This window comes from Harpia harpyja, chromosome 2 (assembly GCF_026419915.1).
Source record: "Harpia harpyja isolate bHarHar1 chromosome 2, bHarHar1 primary haplotype, whole genome shotgun sequence".
Taxonomy (NCBI): Eukaryota; Metazoa; Chordata; class Aves; order Accipitriformes; family Accipitridae; genus Harpia; species Harpia harpyja.
In genome coordinates this window covers 4,634,308-4,654,022 of record NC_068941.1, presented here as the reverse complement: position 1 = coordinate 4,654,022, position 19,715 = coordinate 4,634,308, and the positions used below count along the sequence as shown (strand labels likewise).

Below are 19,715 nucleotides of genomic sequence, written 5' to 3'. Positions count from 1 at the left end.
TTCCAGTTGTTTTTGTCAAACAAATAACAAAATAGTACTGTTACTGGGATTTTAAAGCATACTTATGACATACGGGTTTGTTAGCATTGAAATAGATGATTTATCCCTCAGTAGCAGACCCCCAGGAAAAATACACAGAGGATGAAAGTGCGGTTCTGGGAGCAACAAAAGCATAATCCCACAGTTAGGGCTTTTGAAAAGTTTTGTGCAACATAAACAGTTTGAAAACAAATGTGTTCAGGCCAAATTCCCTCACTGGTTAAATACACAGTCAAGCAAGCAATGTCATCAACAGCAATATCATGCTTGCATCGGAGAGCAGAATTCAGTTTGGAAATGGGAAAAGTTCGATGAGCAGAGAAGTCTGCACGTATTCCCCCCTCCCTCTGAAAGCCCCTCGTGCTTACATAGGCCTTTCATCAACAGGCAACTTTCTTATAAAAGGTAATCTAATTTTCCTGTATATCTCAGCGTGCATTGATTTAAAGTACTTTCTTTAATGAACAAAGTCAAAGAGGTTTTTTTCTGTTTCCTAATGGCATCTCTTTTTGTTGTTGTAGGAACAACAGCTCTTTATTTATTTCTTCTGATGCATCCTTCCATTATCAGCAATCTCCCTAGTCCAAAAACTTTTGAAGAAGTTCAGTTCTTCAACGGAAACAACTATCACAAGGGAATTGACTGGTAAGAAGAATAAAAAAAAGAAGTATTCATTATTAATACATGGTAAATCACAACGGAACAGTTATAGAAGCATGTATGACATCGACATAATTACTCGATGAATTCGTTATGCTTGGCGTTATCAGACAGAAAAAGAAACTAATTTGTAATGATGGGACATTTAATCAAGTCCTTAATTTTTTTTAGATATTACAATAACAATTTTCTTATTTTTTTCACAAATGAATACAATAGCCAACTTAGTTATGATGTCTGTCTTCGCGCTGAATAGCATCTCTGTCTTTTCATAACTGTATCCATACTGAATTATACTCTTTTTCTTCAAAAGCGACTTTTCATGAAGTAAGATTCGATTCTTCTCTTCATGAGAAAAAAAACCCACTGTAAAGCATTTCAGCTGGTATTCCTATCACAATTTTAAATATTGCTTTTACTATTTTTGCTTAAGAAAGGCATTTTGGTAAGGCTTTCATTTCCACAGGGAACAGCTGTTCTCCTCCTTGTGTGAAAACTGAAATATAAGACAAACACCACGCTACACAGAAACAGATTAATCTTGAGCGGTTTCCCTTGCCCACGTACGGCATGGAGAGCGTGCGGAGCAAACGAGGCTGACCGATAAAAGCAGGCTGTCCCCGCAGCTGCGAGAACAGCTTCTCAGTTCAAGGTGTCACGAAAAATAGAGGGAAAGAAATGTTTGGCATTTGTTTTTCCATACTGCATAAAGAAAGAGATCACCTGTGGCTATCATAGAGTAAATGGTGTAACACACTCGGAGAAGAAGGAGCGGAGACGGGGAGTGTCTCTCCTCTGCAGCCCTTTGCACGACATGTAGAGGAAGAGGCTGGCCTCTCGGAGACCTCATCTGCCACGCTTCACCAAAATTGGTCTGCAGGCTCAAAAGTCAGTAGGGTTCTGTGCGCACGGTGAAGCCCCACATACTTCCTTTCTATAGAAAGGACACGAAAAACAGTTAGTCCCACCAAAACTGGAAGTTCCTGGAGTGCTCAGCAAAACTAACGCGACCGAAAAATGCCTCCAAAACAATTTCATCTTTTGCTTCATTTGAATTCTTCACCCTTTCAGTTGAACCTTGTGTTTTACTTACTTTTACTTCCAATCAGTTTTAAGTGGAAAATGCCATTCAAAGCCAAAATGCAAATCTTGCATTCGGAAAACGTCTAAAAGAAAAGATTTGTTAGTTCCAAAATGAAATATTTCAACAATATTAAAATTAAATAGTTGACATTTTGAAGCTTTTCCCATTTTTTTCTGCAGCTAAAACTGAACTCACTCCAAACTAGTGAAAGATATCCCTTTGACATTGAACTTGTTAGCAAAAATCCCATCCATCAAAGGAAAAAGCTGATTACCTGACTTCATGGAGGCTTTAGCTATTACCAGCGCCATGTAAGAGCCAAGATGTGTTCCACCTCTTCCAGTTCCAGAGTGAGCCAAGAAATTCAATTTTGCTTCTTGAGAATTATGTCTGAAAATTCACCTTTTCACCTACCATGAAATGGGAAGCACAGGGGTATGACCCATTTGTGAAACTGCTAATTCTAACGAATATCTTCACCTCCCAGGTACATGGATTTCTTCCCCACTCCTCCTAATGTCACCACCGACCTCCTCTTTGAGAAAAGTGCCAACTATTTCCATTCTGAGGAAGCCCCTAAACGAGCTGCTTCCCTCATCCCCAAGGCCAAGATCATCACCATCCTCATCGACCCATCTGACCGGGCCTATTCCTGGTACCAGGTACGGACCTTGCCTTTGAGAAAAGGTCAGTGAAACCAATGGCAGGGGATGATGGCCAACATCAGTGGGAATTTGTGTCCTTGAGCAAGAATGGGATTTATTGCAAAGCTTTTGCGCTGCGTAGAAGTGGAAGGATGCTGAATGCCAGCTTTTGCAGTTGGCACCTGTGACACCAGTGTCATAAACGATGAAACTTCTCAGCACAGAGCTGCCACCAGCTGTAAACAAAGAGTTTAATCTCAATTACAGCTGACACTGCATAGAGGAAAGGCAGTGCTCCTCGCCCAGGGAGATACACGGGGAAAATGAGCATGGCCTAACTAGAAAATCAGAGCTCTTGATGCTGAGAATCTGGTACCTCATCCCATCCTCCAGCATGTAAGCTGAGCAATATGCGGTGGTGTATAAATGTATGCAGTGTCTTCTAAAGTTTCCAATGAGTTAAAGAGCTGTGTCTGGAGAGTTGGGGTTGGTTTTTTTTCTCTCTTTGGAAACAAAAGAAAGCCTGTTGTTTTTCCAAAGAAGCTCTAGGATGCTCTTTCTTGCCTTTTACTGAGCCCACACCTTTCCGTAACAAAGTCTGCACCGTTTAAAAAAGCTATTTTTAAAGAGACATTTAAGCATGCATGTAAAACATGGTGTAGTCATACAGATAAAGGAAATACTAAAAGCAGTGTTAAAACAGACACAAATTTATGATGTCACAATAAGCATAACATACACCATTTCTGATACTGGTATTATGAGTTCTGCAAGGAACAAAACATGGCCTAGGGCTGCAACTTGCACCCTTTTTGATATCTCATTTGCACCTTTACAACTGCTGATGCAAAATGCAAAGCAGTAAAAAAAATTGTGCCTACTTTGGCAGAATTTGGCTCCTCAGCTCCCCTCCCACCTGTCCCGGGAGGGCCCTTGACTGAATGGTGGCCCCATCCTGCTTCCTTGCCCGTCCCCCACTCCCACCCAGCAGAAGTGGGACTGGTGGGGAGCCAAGGGGCTGCTGTGGGCTGCAGCTGGGCTGGCCATGCCAGCACAGCCCTCAGGAGGCTTACAGCTTAATCTTCAGCATCCTTGTGATATGTGTCTAAATATCTCCCTTTAGCATCAGCGATCCCATGAGGACCCCGCTGCCCTGAAATTCAATTTTTATGAAGTCATTACATCCAGCCATTGGGCACCCTCGGAGATAAGGACTCTCCAGAAGAGATGCCTGACACCCGGATGGTATGCTGTCCATATTGAAAGATGGTTAACTCATTACCCTGCTTCACAGGTAATTTCCAACCTGTTGTTTCACCGAGCTCATCGACTCAGAAAGTCCCCAAATCAGTATGGCCTCATGATTACAGGTGATGGGATATTTCCCACTGGAACTCTTAGCTGTTAGGAAATGCAGATTTGACAAGATCAGGATATTTGGCAGAAGTGCGTTGATTTTTCTGTCTTCTGATGGAAAAGATGCAACAGGAAAATGCCATGAACTGTGGCCACATGGGCTTGATGGGGGACTTTGGGGTTTCCTTCCAGGATCAGCCAAGGTTGTCAAGGCTTCTGGGTCCCAAGAAACAAGCAGCTGCAGCATGAGATGTTGTGGGAAGGTTTGACAAATTCATTAAGAAAATGCCAGGGCTTTTTCTAAAAAGAAATATCATTCCGCTTCCCACTCACTCCCTTTCATAGAAAATTTCACATTTGTTTGATCCTGATATGGAATTAGCCTTCCTCAGTGTTAGAGCAGAAATTCCTTCTTTTGCCCCATCTTCCTTCAGATGTTTTACTGAATTGTCTTTTATAATCTCCCATGAAAAATTTACATAAACACATAGACCTAAAGAAAATTCCCATTACTAAAAAAATTGTTTACAGATAGGAACCTAAAGCAAGCATTTTAGTACTACAAAATATACGCCTGGGCACTCTTTACCCGTGGACACGGTCCATAGCACAGTTCATATGTCTACCTACTGTAAGAAAAAGTTGTAAAAGAGTATTTAACGAGTAAGCATAATGAACAAGTATCTCCAGAGATTGCTCTATGTGGGACAGAATTTTGCTGAAAGGAGGTAGAACTGAGTGTTGCCTATTTAGTCAGGGACCTGGAAAAAAAAAAAAAAAAAAAAAAAAAAAGAAATAGGAGCTCTGTCTTTTTGCAATCCTCGTTTTTCTTTTTATACAGTCTCAGCTGTACTACAAAGAGGAGAAGCAGGTCAATCCTATTTCCAGGAGAAAGGAGAAAGTCTCAGTTAGTCATTTACTTTCTTCTTTCATCTCTGGCCTTTCTACTCCTTCATAAATGGGGAAGGAGGACTGCCTAAAGCAGCTGAGCTTGCAGCAAGGGCCGTCCCCAGGCAGTATTGTCCTAGGAGCAAACAGGGCACGTCTCCTCATCGGCCGCCACATCCCAACTTATTCCTCCAAAGGACAAGGGGCTGTCCCGGCAAATTCGGAGCACACAAAGGGTGCCGAACATCCCGTGCCCTGTTACCTGTGCCCCTTCTCCGCCCTCACCTGGGGCTGCTGCCCCCTCTCATAAATACTTCTCTCCTCCTGCCGTAGCGAAGAGAAAGTGCAGCCCTCTTATTAAACATTCAGGGACACATTGACATATTTCTTGTAAAACCGGTAACCACTCATGTTTCATAGTTACAGTGATTAATTTTACAAGATACACAACAAAATGCACTCATTCTTAATAAGGTGCACACAGAGAGTGCACTCACAGTGCTTACTAATGGGCACTCAGTAATATGCATTCACTCGGCCTGTGCACTCAAAAACTTAATAATTCATAATAAGCCCTCACAATAAATATAAAACACATCTGCCCAGAATAGTTATTAGTAATACTGCTTGGTACTCCCGTAAACTTTTGATACGTTGTCTTAACATTTGCCGGAGGTAAATGTACCTTTACATGACATCAATCTTTAATTAAAAACAAAACAAAAAAACCCCTTTGCTAACAATTTTGCAAGCCTATATGGTTGATAGGCTGGTGGTGAGTTTCAAATAAATTGCCACGACATCACTTTTGAACATGTAATTGTATAGTTTCTGAACATTTAATTCTAGGATATATATATGAGCTGTTTGTTCTTTTTCTTATTCCATGCCAGATTTTCTATGGACACGTTGTAAACCTCAACAATATTTTTTACATTCCTTCCTTATATCTTTTTCTCAGAATTCTCTGACACTCAGGTTTGGCTTGTGAGATTTAACACTTGCATTTGAACAATGTGCACACACAGAGTTACGAGGTGCCCGCCTATACAAATTCAACATAATAAAGTAAAAGGCAAATCTAAAAAGAAGCTCATCCATATGATTATTAGCACTGTACAAAGTCACATGCTAATTTAAATCCATGTTGTCACAGAAGGGAAATAATGTCATTCTTTCATTAACCTTAGTCCTGTTTCTAAATAGCTAGCATATTTACCCCTACAGTTGCTTATTATTGATGGACAGCAGCTAAGAAGTGACCCAGCTACCGTGATGGATGAAGTGCAGAAGTTTCTTGGAGTCTCTCCTCACTATAATTACTCTGAAGCTCTAACGTGAGTCTGTTCCTTTATTATCTATTTGCCCTATGGGATCACGGTGTACATCCCCTCCTACCAAGATCACTTGATCATTAATTACAAACAAAGAAAAACCACATTACAACAATGATAATTTTGCAGAGTCTGGGGTTTTCTTAAAGTCAGTTTAACGCCCGTCCAGTTTTCCCTTAACTTGTATACATATAATACATTACAGAATTTAACTGCATGATTGCATGCATTTCCACATGCAAACTCTAGTTTGCACAACATAGAGAACAAAGGACTGCTCGTATCTTGTATTAGATGAAGAACAAAGGCCCAGATTCATGTAAAAAATGTCTGCTAAGTTTGAGTCTTTGATCGGAGATGTCCAGGACTTGTTTTCTCAGGGTACCTAGTTTCGCTTTCGTCGCCGCACTGTTTAAAATGTAACGTTCGTTTGATGTGAGTTGTGCGTGTAAGAGTTCAGCACACGTTTGCACATCAGACTGTTGAACCTTATGACAGTCTCCAGAAGCTGAAGACCACTTAGTGTCAGGTGTGAAAAGTTTGGCTTAAATGTTCTTATCACATTCAGATAGGAGTCTAATGACAGGGAGTGGATTAGAAGCACTCAGTATGATAAGATTCATCTGGTTGCATGGTTTCTTTGATTGTTTGCTTTTAACGCGGACCAAATATATCATTCCCTAAGCCCATTTTCGTATATGGTTGAGCCAATTCTACTGACCTTTTACCCGGTGGTAGCCAGGCACACGGCACAGCAGAATTTAGTCTGTACGCTTGGTAAAATTATAAGTTACTAATAGTAGATCCCTAACCTGGAAGTGCCGGGCTTAAGCGCAGCACCAGGAGCATGGGGAGAAGCTCGTATTTGCCTGCGAAGCACAAAACCCTCAGACTGAGCAGCCTGACTCTTCACGGCCTGGCGTGTCGGTGCCCAAACTGCAGGCGCTCTGCAGGAGCCCAAATCAAGGTCCCCTGAACTTAGGGAAAGCCCTTTGATTGACTGCCCACAGCCTCGGGTTCAGATCTAGCAAAGGCAGCTGTGATGAGCCTGGATCACATTTCTCATCCTCGCTACCCGGAGGGTGAGGCTTTCCCCATGAAAGGGGATTAATGGCCTGTGTGGCACTCTCTCTTTGACATTTCTCAATTCCCCGCAGGAAGGCAGAGTCTCTGCAGGGGCGGGAGCGGGCTGAACTTCTCTCTCCCCTCTTAGTCCGGCAGAAAATTGTAAGAGGCTTTTGCACTGAGCCTCTCCGTATGAGGAGCATCATCTCATTCCAGCCAGAAGCGCTGGGCTGGGAGAGCCCTGGGATATCCGTGGGCTGCGGTGGAGGTTTTTCCAAGTCCGTGTGCAAGCAGAGAGCACAAGCCTGCGCGTGGGGTGGGAAGTAGAAAAGCCTGTACCTCAACTTCCCTGCAGGACGGTACCACAAAAACTGGGGGAAAATGAGACCATGGACTTTCCACCTACCCTACACCGCCTCCTCTCTGCCTGTGATTATTGTTTAATGTTTCCTCTGCTGGCACGGTTATTGTTATTCATATAATATAAAGTGAGACTTGAGTGCTTGTTGTTCTTTAGGTCTTAAGAATGTTCCTCTGCCAAAATCTTTTTCTAGAGGAAAAATTTTGGATTTCAGAATGTAATTTTTTAAGTCATCGGTTTCCGAAGCGGACAGAATAGAGGAGGAGTTTGAATACACAGCTGAACTACTGATGTTTGAACAACTGCTGCCGCACATCTGCAGTGCCTTCTGCTAGGTTTTCAAAAATACACACCCACACACATCTATCTTCCTTTCTGTAACTAAATTAAAGTCAGTGGAGTCACACACCAGGAAAAAATTTGGCCTCTCATATTTGTTTGGACAGGAAAAAGGGATTGTAAACAGATCTATAAAATTATGCAATCACTGTTTAGAGGCATCAAGAATGCAAATGTGCTGTGGAAGCACACACTTCCGTACGGATTTAGGATGGAAGAGAAAAATGCATTAAACAATGTAGTTGCTTCATGGTAGGACTGTCAAAGCAAAAAAGATTGCATGGAATCGTTCCTAGTCATTACTGCCTAATAACTGTATACCACACATTTTTAAAGTTGTCACAAAGCAGCCTAAGGACCCAGTCCTGCAAACACTAGTGAGCAACAAGTTCATCACCCTGAGTAATTATGTGGATGTCTTATAGGAGAGTAAAATCAAGCCAGGCAGAAGGAAGGTACTAATCAGAGCCATGGAAAGAGAGCAGAGGGGAGACAGAGGCAGGGCTCGGGCATCTGGAGAGAAGTGCACATCACGCCGGGTTAGTAAGAGCCACAGCTGAGACGGGCAACTAGGTCGTTGCTTCTTACACACAATGCTGAAGAGGACCTAGATCCAGACTAGACATAAGGAAGACTTTTTTTTCAATGAGGGGGGTGAAACACTGGCACAGGTTGCCCAGAGAGGTGGTCGATGCCCCATCCCTGGAAACATTCAAGGCCAGGTTGGATGGGGCTCTCAGCAACCGCATCTAGTGGAAGATGTCCCTGCTCATTGCATGGGGGTTGGACTAGGTGACCTTTAATGGTCCTTTCCGACCCAAACCGTTCTATGACTCTATGACCTGCACTTTTTATGAGAGTAGTGAAAACAAAGGGGGAAAATCAACTAATGTTGCAAGGCTTTTACACATAATGCCATCAACAGAAAGGCTTTGGGATCCCTGCACAAAGTGCTAGGAGAGGGAAACTAGTCAGTGGTCTTCATGAAGTTCCCACTACGGCACTGAAGAGATGTTTCCTACATCTTCCCCCGCCCATTCGTTTTCACAGGCAGTAACCAAGGGCTTAATTTTTTTAAGTATCTGAACTTAATGAACAGAAACCTAAGACACATGGGGCTAAAGTCACAAAAGACCTTTCCTTTTAATCACAGCATGGCCCTACCGAAGCTCCACTGACTGCTAGGACGATGTATTTCATGCCCAACACCCTCAGATGACTCACGGTCCGGGGTAGCATGGGCCAGTGGTTCCCTTCTTCCTTCGTTTTTCTCCGCAGGCAGCAAATGAGGGAGGCAGGACAGAGCATGGCTCTGGCAAAGGGCTGCCAAAATGCCGCTGCCTCCAGCCTGGCGCATCACGCCACGCTCTGCCCAGAGAGGCAGCTCCACATCCAGCCTCGCGGGGGAGATTTCCCTCCTTTTCCCTCATGTGAACAACAGGACGGGAAGGAAAACACAGGATTAGGGGAGCATGCTTAAGAAAATGTTTTCTCTTGGAGTGCTGCTACATTCTGTCAGGGAATATGAGAAAGATCCTCACGGCGGTGTTGCTTAGCCCTGCCTTCGCGGCCACCTTCCTCATCTCTAGCATCGGGTACTGACTTCCGAGAGGTGGGGTGGGCGTACGGGTGTCCAGCTTCAACCCTGCATCTCCCACAGGCTTACTCTGCAAGGGAAGAAAAGGTAACTGGACATGGAGAAAAGGGTTCTGCTGAGTGCTTTTAAAACCTCACTTTTAACTTTAGCCTTAAGGCTATCACTGTTTTTAAAGAAATACTTCCATTGTGCCCAATTACGTTTTCAGGAGTCCTGAGAGCTTCATAATACCTGAACACAATGGGTTGAATTCAGCCGGAGCTGTCTTACCCTCTTTTCCCCTGCCCAAATTTGCACATTCTCTTAATAATGTTCAATATGCTCCTTCTGAGGCAGAAATATTGTTTGGGGCACAGTTTTGCAGTTTTCCTTTTAGCCAGCACACTATATTGTTGCTTCTCTTGGGAAATTAGTGCAAGCCAGCTAAAGTACTTCACCATGCAATGAGCAGATGGAAAAGGCCAAAGTAGAAATGAATCCATCATCGATATATCCATTTAATCAATGATTTATTTATTTTTAATTGATACAGCTACTGAGACAATTTAGGAAACAAGGGTCAGGCCTGCAATAATAGGCTGGGCAAGAAAAAAAATATGAAGAAGGTTCACCCTTCTCCAGAAATTAGTTCACTTATGTACAGCAGCAAATTGCAGGTACACCTGTGTCGTACGGATAGACCCAGGGCAAAAAGGTAGTCTGTAACTAATTAACTCCATGTTCCAGCCAATTATACTTCATCCTTTTCAAACATCTGCTGAATAGCAGAAACGCGAACCTTTTCGATGTTTTATGCATGCTGCAAGTCCCATAGCAATAAATTCAAAACTTAACACTGCGTGTTGTTCATTCCTTAGTGAGTACGTGTTTTAAAGCCTTAATCTAAAATTCCTATACCTTTGAATTTTAGACATCAAAATCAAATTGCGTATTTCAGATAAGACTGCTAAGACAGTGTTTGTGCTATAATGCCATCTTTGGAATGAAAGTGATATTTAGATCTAATGATGTGGAACAACCAACTGCTCAGGTGCAGTTAAATTATCAACAACCAACCAGCGGTTCTTTCGGTAGACCTGAACGCTGCTTATTTCACTCAAAAATGAACATAAAACATTTCAATATTATATTTCTCATTGTTTTGTAGTCCTGCAACAATCACACGCTTTTCTGTATAAACAGACTTAGGGATTGAGTCTATACCTGTTGAAGTCAGCAAATAAATCCGCTTGCCCTTTTTAACCACTCTCACCTTGACAGTGCTGACCTACAATAGCATCAGCTCCAGCTGGCTGTATGGAGAGCTTTCCTTCAGCACAGGTGATAATGTCCTTGAGACTATAGCGCATCTAATTCCAGGAAAAGAGCTGATTAGTCATTTTTTCAACAAAACGTTCTTTGTTCAAGTGTCAATTGATCAAAACATTAGCATCCCACAAGGATACAAGGAGCAGTTTGACATGAATAAAATCTCTGACCAAAACCAGACAATAAAATATGAGTCACAGTCTGGAGTGGGGCTGTGTAAAATCCTTGAGACTGAGGCTCAGGACCTTGACTGGCATCCTACAGATCAATGCTTAAAATTTGTACCCTATATGCTGGACAAGTAGAATAAAAATTAGCTAGCGTAGGCAAAGCAAAATGTGAGAAGCTTTTTGCCTTGAGCCACTCCCAAGGCAAATTTGTGGAAAAAAATAAATTCTCAGAGCTTTCACAAGAGGGGAAAGCTGTTTCCCACTCTGTCCTCAGTATTTCAGTCATCTAGAGAGATATGTGCAGCAATAATTTTTGGCTAACACTCATGTCTTAGTAGCTGGGAGATTCTTCTGTAGTGAGGTCTTTCAAAAAATATAATCTTCTATAGGTTTGACCCTCAGAAAGGCTTTTGGTGCCAGTTATTGGAAGGAGGGAAAACAAAGTGCCTGGGAAAAAGCAAAGGTCGAAAATACCCACCAATGGACCAAGAGGTAAGGGCTTTCCAGAGATTTAAGTTAACATTTTTTTATATTGACCTTGTGTTTGACTCCTAAAATAAACACACTGATTTATCCTTTTTTTTTTTTTAATTGGCTTGATATTTTTAAAAATCAGAAACTTTTAATGAGCTTTGAATGACAGGATATTAATTGCCCCCTCTTAAGACCCCTTCTCTGGGAGCAGTGCATAGCTCCTGGGCAGGAACACCTGCCGAAATCTGCTGTTGGGTGGGTTTCCTTCTTTGACTGTTGGTTTTTTTTTTTTTCACCCTTCTCAGTCTCGAGCGTTTCTGTCAAGCTACTACAGAGACCACAACGTGGAGTTGTCCAAGCTGCTGCACAGGCTGGGGCAGCCCCTGCCCTCCTGGCTGAGACAGGAGCTGCAGAAGGTCAGGTAGCATGCAAGGGTGGAGGACCCAAATAAGGACGATTTCCTTCACCGTCAGACCCCTTGCTTCTCCGACTCACTTGTGATCATCAGTAGAGGACCTCATAAATAACACTCTTTCTATCAAAAAAAACCCAAAAAACAACAAAAAAAAACCCAAAACACAAAAGAATAAAAAAACCGAAACCCGACAACTGTTTATATGCACGCGCTGACAGTTACTAGCATCGAACCCTTTTGTCAGCTTCCAGGAAATAATACAGAGCTACGTGGCATTACTCTTTATCCAGACCAGGATTCGTGCATAGCCTAGCTCCTCTGTTCATCAGGAAGTACCAGAAACTGTGTGTAGGACGGATTGACTTCAGTGTACATGACAAATTGCAGTCTGTCAGGACACGAGCAAAGGATGGGAACATCTCTCACTGGACTGTGAGGTTGGTCATCCGCTGGGGTTTTCCACATTTGGTTTCGCTGGTTTTTCCCCCAACCCTGCAAGTTTTCCTATAGTTTTATAGGGGGATATTTGGCACTTTGCAGTCGGGATCCCTAACGGTTATGATATGTGTAGTATTAATGCACCATCATTGCTTTCTCCCTAGAAAGAGGTGGGCTAAATTCTCACCTAACTTGCTTCCCTGGGGTTCCTGTAATAACTGATGACAGTCTGTGCTCTTTCTTCTGTTGGGCTGGGTTTTTTTTTCCCTTCACAACAAGATATAACCTGATTTACTGGCGTCATGTGGGTTGTCGAGGTGCAAGGCAGCGAGGTGGCCCTCCTCCCAGGTCTCAGTGAAATCCATTACCTGTCTTTTGGACGTGGCTACTTTGCCACCCTGATAAGGTTTTTCATCGCATCTGTTGGGTTCCTACAGCAGCTGTGACAGAGCTCTGAGATGTGAAATCATATCAAATATTTTGTCATAATGCCATAGGACTCCTTAAAACACTATCAAAGCCTTTTAAAATCTAAGCAGGCTGTGCAAGCAGTCTACTGACAATAACCTAATATCAACAACTTTGTTTCTATATGAAAAGCAATATTTTTGCTCTGAAGCCTTCAAAGTAAGAAATTGGGTTAGTCATTTAGGGTGTCATTCTGCAAGCTATTACAGAAAAGAAACTTTAATGACCAAAGGTATTTGTTAAGGTTTGAAAACAAACTACAGTCTGTTGAATAAACTCTTTCTTTTAATCAAGTTGAAAGGACAAGCATATCCACTAAATATCACATATACATATATGATGGATGTATTTTTGTGCCTGCATATCTACCTACTGTATATCTAGATCAGACATACATTTAGTTTTAAATGTCTGCTTTTTGTGCCCATAAGTAAATGAAAGGGTTGTTTACCAAAAACATAATATTGTTATGAACTGCTCTTTCTTCTTAGATCTGTGTGGGCAAGGTCGACAAGACTGGGCAGAAACTCGCGGGGAAATTTAAGCTGAGGGAACAAATACCATTTAGGCATTTTAGCCTCGTAACACTTTTTCTCAAGAAAACAAAAGCTGGCAAAAGCTTTGCTACATGTTCTTTATGCAGTGCAAAACGGAGTAGGTTTTAGTTTTCAAACTTCCCCGTCTTAGTTCCCAGGCACAAGCTATTTCAGGTGCTGCAGAGGCTTTGTGCTTTCCCCTCCCCACGAACTTGATCCTTACCTCCTGGCTCAGGAGACAGAACTGGACGTTGGGGTTGCACCATGAATTCAGATTAGCGAGAGCTAGCCTCAGGGAGCACAAATCAGTGCACATCATGGACTATGGTATTCAAGAGCACTTAAACGAATTAATTTAGGCTTCAAACCAGTTGATACATGTAGATAGCTATCTTAGCATTTCCAAACTCCTAAACCCTGAGACTGTCCACCAAGATCATGACACTAGCTTATTTTGGATTGACAAGTCCAGTGCTTCCCAGAGCTATCCTGGTACCACCCGTCCTGCTCCCAGCTCTTTCCTCTCACCTGGCCTCCATCACTTTTCCTCCACCATCTGAACGTGCCTGGCTGCTTCTTCCCTCCGCAGCGTTCCAGCCCTTTTCTCAGTCCCAGCACTGCCCTCCTTGGTCCCGCACGTAGAGCCCATGGGGTTGCACGGAGGAGAGGCTGAGGTGCCACCGGCACCAAGTCCCCGCACGGCCCCTCGTGATACTGCTCTCCACCTCGGCCCTCACTCCTTCTGCAGGAGGACCCACAGGAGGGGTGGGAGTAGGACAAGGACGGGTACCCCCTGCCCAACGGCTGCCGGTTGCCGCAAGAGCATGGCATGCCCAGCCCCACCAGTGCCACGCTAGCCTACTCACAGAAGGATGTACAGGAATGTACAGGAAAGCCCGAAAGCCCAGTCTCGTGTTTGCTTTTAAATATTGAAATGGGATTCATTTCACATAAGTGAGACATCTACTTTATTTTATAGGTGATGAAGGGAAATAGCGCTTCTAGGACACCATTCATCTCATCACAAAGCAGACTTCTTAAATGAGTGAGATTAATCTTGCCTCTTCCTCTCTATTGATCGTTAAAGGACAATAGACAACTCGTTCAGAGGAAGGGCTTGGCTGTATAGGTCTAAAATTAGGTGAGCTGAAAAGGAGATGGCGTTTTATCTCACAACTATAGTTGTTGAAGATGAGAGGGAGCTGGGAGGGTCTCAGGGAAGGCTTTGATTTTGTTTTGGTTTCCTGAAGTAATTTTTCTAGTTCTCGTATTTCGACCAGGAGGACTCTTCAAAATGAGCTAGGGCAAACTAAATGCCAAATAAAACGAACCTTATGTGGGGGGTTGGGGCTTTTTTTTTTTTTGCAGGGAGTGAGGGGGAAATCAGTTACATACTTTGTTGCAAATTCACACTCTTTTAACTTTTAGCATTGATAGTGCCAAAGATGACTAGTCTGATGAGAGTTTTGGATAAGTAAGGCTTGGTCAGTGAAGAATACCTAAATCAACCATTTGATAAAATTTTAGCTGTTAATATACATTAGAATTGGCTCATCATTAATTAAAAGATGACTTCATAAGTTCTTGATTAAAAGCTAAGTAAACATGAAATTGGCTTCAGGAGGTTTTCAAGGAAATGAGACAAATACCGTAAAATCTGGAAAAGTATTTCTTGTTCTTACCTTTTCAGTTAGGAAAAAAAAAAAAAAAAATCTTTCCAACTCTCAGCTCTGTAATAGCATCATGTCCTTAAAACACACTGGATATTTTTATACTTCATTGTTATTTTTTAAGTTTGAATGGGCATCACATTTGCGAGAGATCTCGTGTTCCATTGAAAACTGACATTTGAATTGACTTCATTATGTGTCATATAAAGATGAAATAACAGTATTTCAAAGTTTCATTCCTTCCACTTGTAATAGGACCCATCAACACAGACTATCTCTGGACCACGTATTATAGAGGAGCCTTTGTGAACTAGCTGTAAATGATCTTGATTTCTTTTATGCCTTTCATATCGCTGACCACGTAATTGTTGGGATTCTTAAAGACCAGCAAAACAAATGCAATAAAAACGAAACATTTATTCATGGCAAGGGGGCTGTAGCTGGGAAAGATAATGCTGGCCCTTCTTTCCTATTCATAAGCTACAGGAATCATCTCCACAATACCTCCATGTGGTGCAGGCTGTAAATCAATAGAAGTTTTACATGCTGGAGGGCTGCAGCTGCAGTTTGCTCCCATTCCCCTGGAAATATGGATTCCTGCAGAGGTTTGAAGGAGCCTTGCTGCACTGAAGACCTGACCTACTGCCCGTGGAGACCGGTGGGAGTCTTCCTATTAATTCCAGCAGACCCCAGTTGGCCCCCAAGAGCCGGTTTCATAAGGCACACTCTGTGTGGTTCAAGCATCACGTAGCCCTATCATTGCTGGAAATCCATCGCTAATTTGATTACGATCACTGAGCAGCTATTTCCCCACCACCACCACCTCTCTTGGTCAGTGCTCTGCCATGGTTGGAGCTTCAAGCTGTCCCCCACCTCCAGCACCCCGTGGGGCTGCGGCACTTCTGGTCTCGCCGTGCCACGCAGGTCCCTCTCCGCTCCATCCTCCTGCCTCGCTGGCTACGAGAAATGGAAAACCCTACGGGCCAGACACAGGCATCAGGGTCTATGGCAGCATATTTGATGATTAAAGCAGGACTTTGGCCCTCAGAAAACCAAGCTTGTATAATCGAGGTTGTCTTCGAGTGAGAAGCAATCAGAACGGCATCCAAAACCTTCTAAATTATGCATTGACCTCTCAAGGTCTAAAATAAAGTTGCCGGATTAACTGCTCATAGATGTTTTCTAATAAAACAGATTTTCTCTCTGATAGGGAATCAGACTGCTGAGTGTCCCCAAAACAAATTAAGATGGCGGAATTATAAATTCTTGGGGGAGGAAAATGTTGCGTAATGAAAGCGCTGATGGGTCCAGACTCTCTGATGTGATAATAAAGCAGTGGGGACGTGCTCTGAATACAAAAGCAGAAGCTGAATATCTTCTCCTCTTTCTTCCCCCTCCTCCTTTTCCTTCCCATTCGTGTTAAATTTTGAGCCAGCGTAGTGCATCTGAAAAGCACGCAACGGGCAGAGCTCGTGAGACGGGGGAACATTATTCATCTCCAGAATGATTGGCCGAGAATAAATTGGGTGCAGGGTGCTCATTTCCCCTAAGCTGGGCCACCTTAAAATTAGACATCAAGTCCAAACTAGTCATTTAGTTTCCATCAGTAGCAAATTATGTTTATAATGGGTTTAAAATTGATGTTTATAATAGGTGTGTGAGCATGTGACAGCTGTGTAAAACAGGTACAACACAGGTATATAAATCAGCAGAGACTAAGTGTCTAATTTTATTGTAGTTAAGTAAGATTAAGTTTGCCACTGGTGTCAGGAGAAGCTCTCTTTGCACATGCAATTTAGCTTTGCCTTTTTAGCTCTTGGATTGCAGTGCCATCTCTCTCTTACCAGTGGATACTCTCTTTGAGAAAGAGCTGAAATCTCATGCGATCACCTCACCATATTTATCCTCATCGATATCGGATCATGAAATCTAGCTTTAACAGTCAGTCTGTCCATCGTTATATTAGTTCATACATCTCTGCTTACATCTGCCAGGAATTGTTGCTTCGGAGACTTTTTTTTATTTAAGTGTATGTTCTTAGGATAGGAATTTCCCTGTCAGACAACATTTCTTACATTGTCTTTATCTTCTCTCTTTTCCTTCCAGTTCATCCTTTTAGCGTGACTGCAAAGGCGTGGACCTGTCTATGGATTCGATTCCTCCATCACTATCCTATCTAGAAAAGCTACCAAAAATAAATAAGGATTTGCAAGCGACACAGATTCTGAAGTGTTCAGTGCTCCAGTGACTGGATAACTTTTATAAGACTTATTATCATTTCTGTAGTATTTCGAAACAAAAGACATCCTCTTGATAGAGCTGAGGAAAAACTTCACTGTCTTGCCCAAGCTCTTTTTTTTTTTTTCTTTTTCTTTCCCTTCCTACGTGACGACAGCAAATCCAGTTGAACAAATACTTGGTGTTGAAGAAAAAGGAATCAAAATAAATTTTGATCACTCAAAGTATTTTTGTTGGGGGGGGTGGTGAGGGAGGTCAAAGTCTGTATTTGCTGGAATTGTTTTAAAAAATTGATGTGCACACACCTTATTATTGGTTCTTCTCACTGCCGCAGAATAAACACTTCTGATGGTGTATTACAGAGAGCGCTTTTCTTCTTTCCTTAAATCCTCTTTCCCATTTTCCGAGCCAAAATCTGCTCTTCAATAACCTCTGCCATATATTTCAAGTGGTGCACTGACTCAGCTTCCTCTGCTTCGGCAACTCCTCAAGGCTTTCCCCCGGCCTCGACACAGCGGCCCCGACGCCGTGGGATTTACAGCCCCAGCTGCACCGGCGCTGGAAGTGCCATCGACCTCAACCTCTGCCTCCCTCCTCCTCCTCCACCTCCCAGGCAGGGAACATTAATTCAGGCAAGTCTGACACTTCTATGTTTGTTACGCTGCGGAACGTGCGTTTATGGGCCTGCCTTTTGAAAGTATGACCCGCCTGCACTCAACGAGAGGTCTGGATATTCAGACAGCCCTGTGTAAGCTCTTTCTCTAATTATCACACCAGGCTTTTTCTCTGCCCTGTTTGAGGAATCTTAAAAGGACCTGATTTCAGCTGATGCAAATTGCCTTGAAGGTGGCTTAAACCCTGTGCTCAGAATTACGAGATACTAATATTTTTTTCCCCTAAGATATCATAATGCTTTCACTTTTTATTTCAAAATATTCATTTGTTTTACAGATCTGTGTCAGAAGGAGGTTAAATCATATCAAAGCCAAGGATTCTTAGTATAACCCTTACACAGTAGCAAATTACGCCTCGCTAGAGCTTTTATCTTTAAACAAATCAGAAATGACATTACAGACATCTTAATACCAGTTTTGCCTTCTTTCCGGATCTGCTTGACGCTTTCAGACAAGGGGGACGTGGTAGGTAAAATTTTCAAAATAATTTAGGACTTTAAGTCTCTTTTCAAAAAAAATTACTTGTAAACCCTTAAAAACTAAAAAGCAATTGGCTTTCTATCATAATTATTTGTTATCAACCGAGTCAGTTAGGCACCCTTAAAAGCCCTTACAGACATTCGCCTGTGTGCTGCTTTGGGTCCCAAATGCCTTTATACAGCTAAATGAAGAGATTACTGGGAAAAAAAAAAAAAATACAATACAGCCAGTTTTTTCCTGTCACTCACAGATCCCTGTCCCTTCTTGGCCACCTCTTGTATTTCCTTCATATTCCCTGGGTAGGAAAGGAAGCCATGTGGAAATCGTGGCTGAAACCCACCAATGAACCTGAACGGGTTTTGCTTAAAACAGAAATCTTTCCATGCTCAGTCGAGTTTCCTGCCTGAATCTTATCTACTAAAAGGATAGCGGAGTTCTTCCAAAGATTTACCACTTCTATTAAGTTCATTAAGGTTTGCATTTTCCCTTCTAGCTTCTGGAATCAGACTGTTCCCTCCCAGACTACCGGAAACCTAGAAGCACTAAATAAACTTCTGAGCTGATCTGTTTGTGAAGAGGGCTTTTTCTATATGCAGTTTGTGAGGAGAGGAAGACCGCTTTTTCATGCATGTAAATATCCAAATTCCAGTTAGAAATTGATTTATAGAATTACAGAAATTAATTCTACATGTAATTTATACTCATATTTCCATTCATGAAGAATTAAAGACTTCCTAGGGAAACCAGATTGATATTTGCATTTCTGTCAGCTGCAGCTGTTGGGTGGGGAGAAAAACATTTAAAATATCTAAATAAACCCATATCTGCCACTTCGGGTTTACAAAGCCATTTGTCCTGGTACAGCTAACTCTAACCAAACATGGGCTACTTTTATAGCACTCCTATTTCTTTGGGAATAGGAATGTGACATGTTAATACACAAACCTGTTTTCATCACAGAAGGTCAACTAGCTTTATGAGCTGGTAGTTAGAATCATCCCTCTTTTTTTTTTTTTTTTTTTTTCAGAGGTTATTTTCAGCCAGAGGAAGGTCAGCAGTGGGTGGAGTGGGATTCCTTAATCTAACTTGCAATTCCATAAAATCTACAGGGGTTGAAAAATGCGCTTTATAATTTGGGAGATAATTGCATGCCATTCAACTGACTTTGTACTTGCTACTTTTCTAACTCTGGTGTATGCTCTGCTGTCTTGCAGAACTTATCTGTGAGACACATTCCCTGGTGGGTAATTTAACTTCCCTTCATAGTATGATTTGAACTACAAGAAAAAGCCGGATATATGAGGGGATGAGTTTTCACAGAACTTACTGTGAGGCAGATATTTATTTACAGATTTTTTTTCTTTAATACTCTTCTGTTTCACTGCATTTGCCTTGGCCAGGGAATCATCTCAGTATTAATTTGCATGCCCTCGAAAGACACACAATTCCCATTAGCACCAATGACAATTAAATATTC

At 42.2% G+C, this 19,715-nt stretch overlaps 1 protein-coding gene and 1 long non-coding RNA gene across 2 annotated transcripts in view; both read left to right on the top strand.

Annotated features, from left to right (window-relative positions):
* NDST4 (N-deacetylase and N-sulfotransferase 4) overlaps positions 1 to 11,861 on the top strand; it is a 101,621-nt gene extending 89,760 nt beyond the window's left edge. Inside the window, exons 9-14 of the mRNA XM_052813955.1 lie at positions 561 to 684; positions 2,271 to 2,445; positions 3,551 to 3,721; positions 5,899 to 6,008; positions 11,235 to 11,337; positions 11,625 to 11,861. Coding sequence (XP_052669915.1) covers positions 561 to 684; positions 2,271 to 2,445; positions 3,551 to 3,721; positions 5,899 to 6,008; positions 11,235 to 11,337; positions 11,625 to 11,744 — 803 coding nt within the window. The 3' untranslated portion in view covers positions 11,745 to 11,861. The remainder of the gene's footprint in view (positions 1 to 560; positions 685 to 2,270; positions 2,446 to 3,550; positions 3,722 to 5,898; positions 6,009 to 11,234; positions 11,338 to 11,624) is intronic.
* A 19-nt stretch (positions 11,862 to 11,880) lies between these two features.
* On the top strand, positions 11,881 to 17,443 carry LOC128153968 (uncharacterized). Its single transcript, XR_008239176.1, has 2 exons — positions 11,881 to 12,171; positions 16,953 to 17,443. It is a non-coding gene; the product is annotated as an uncharacterized LOC128153968 (long non-coding RNA).
* Positions 17,444 to 19,715: the final 2,272 nt, after the last annotated feature.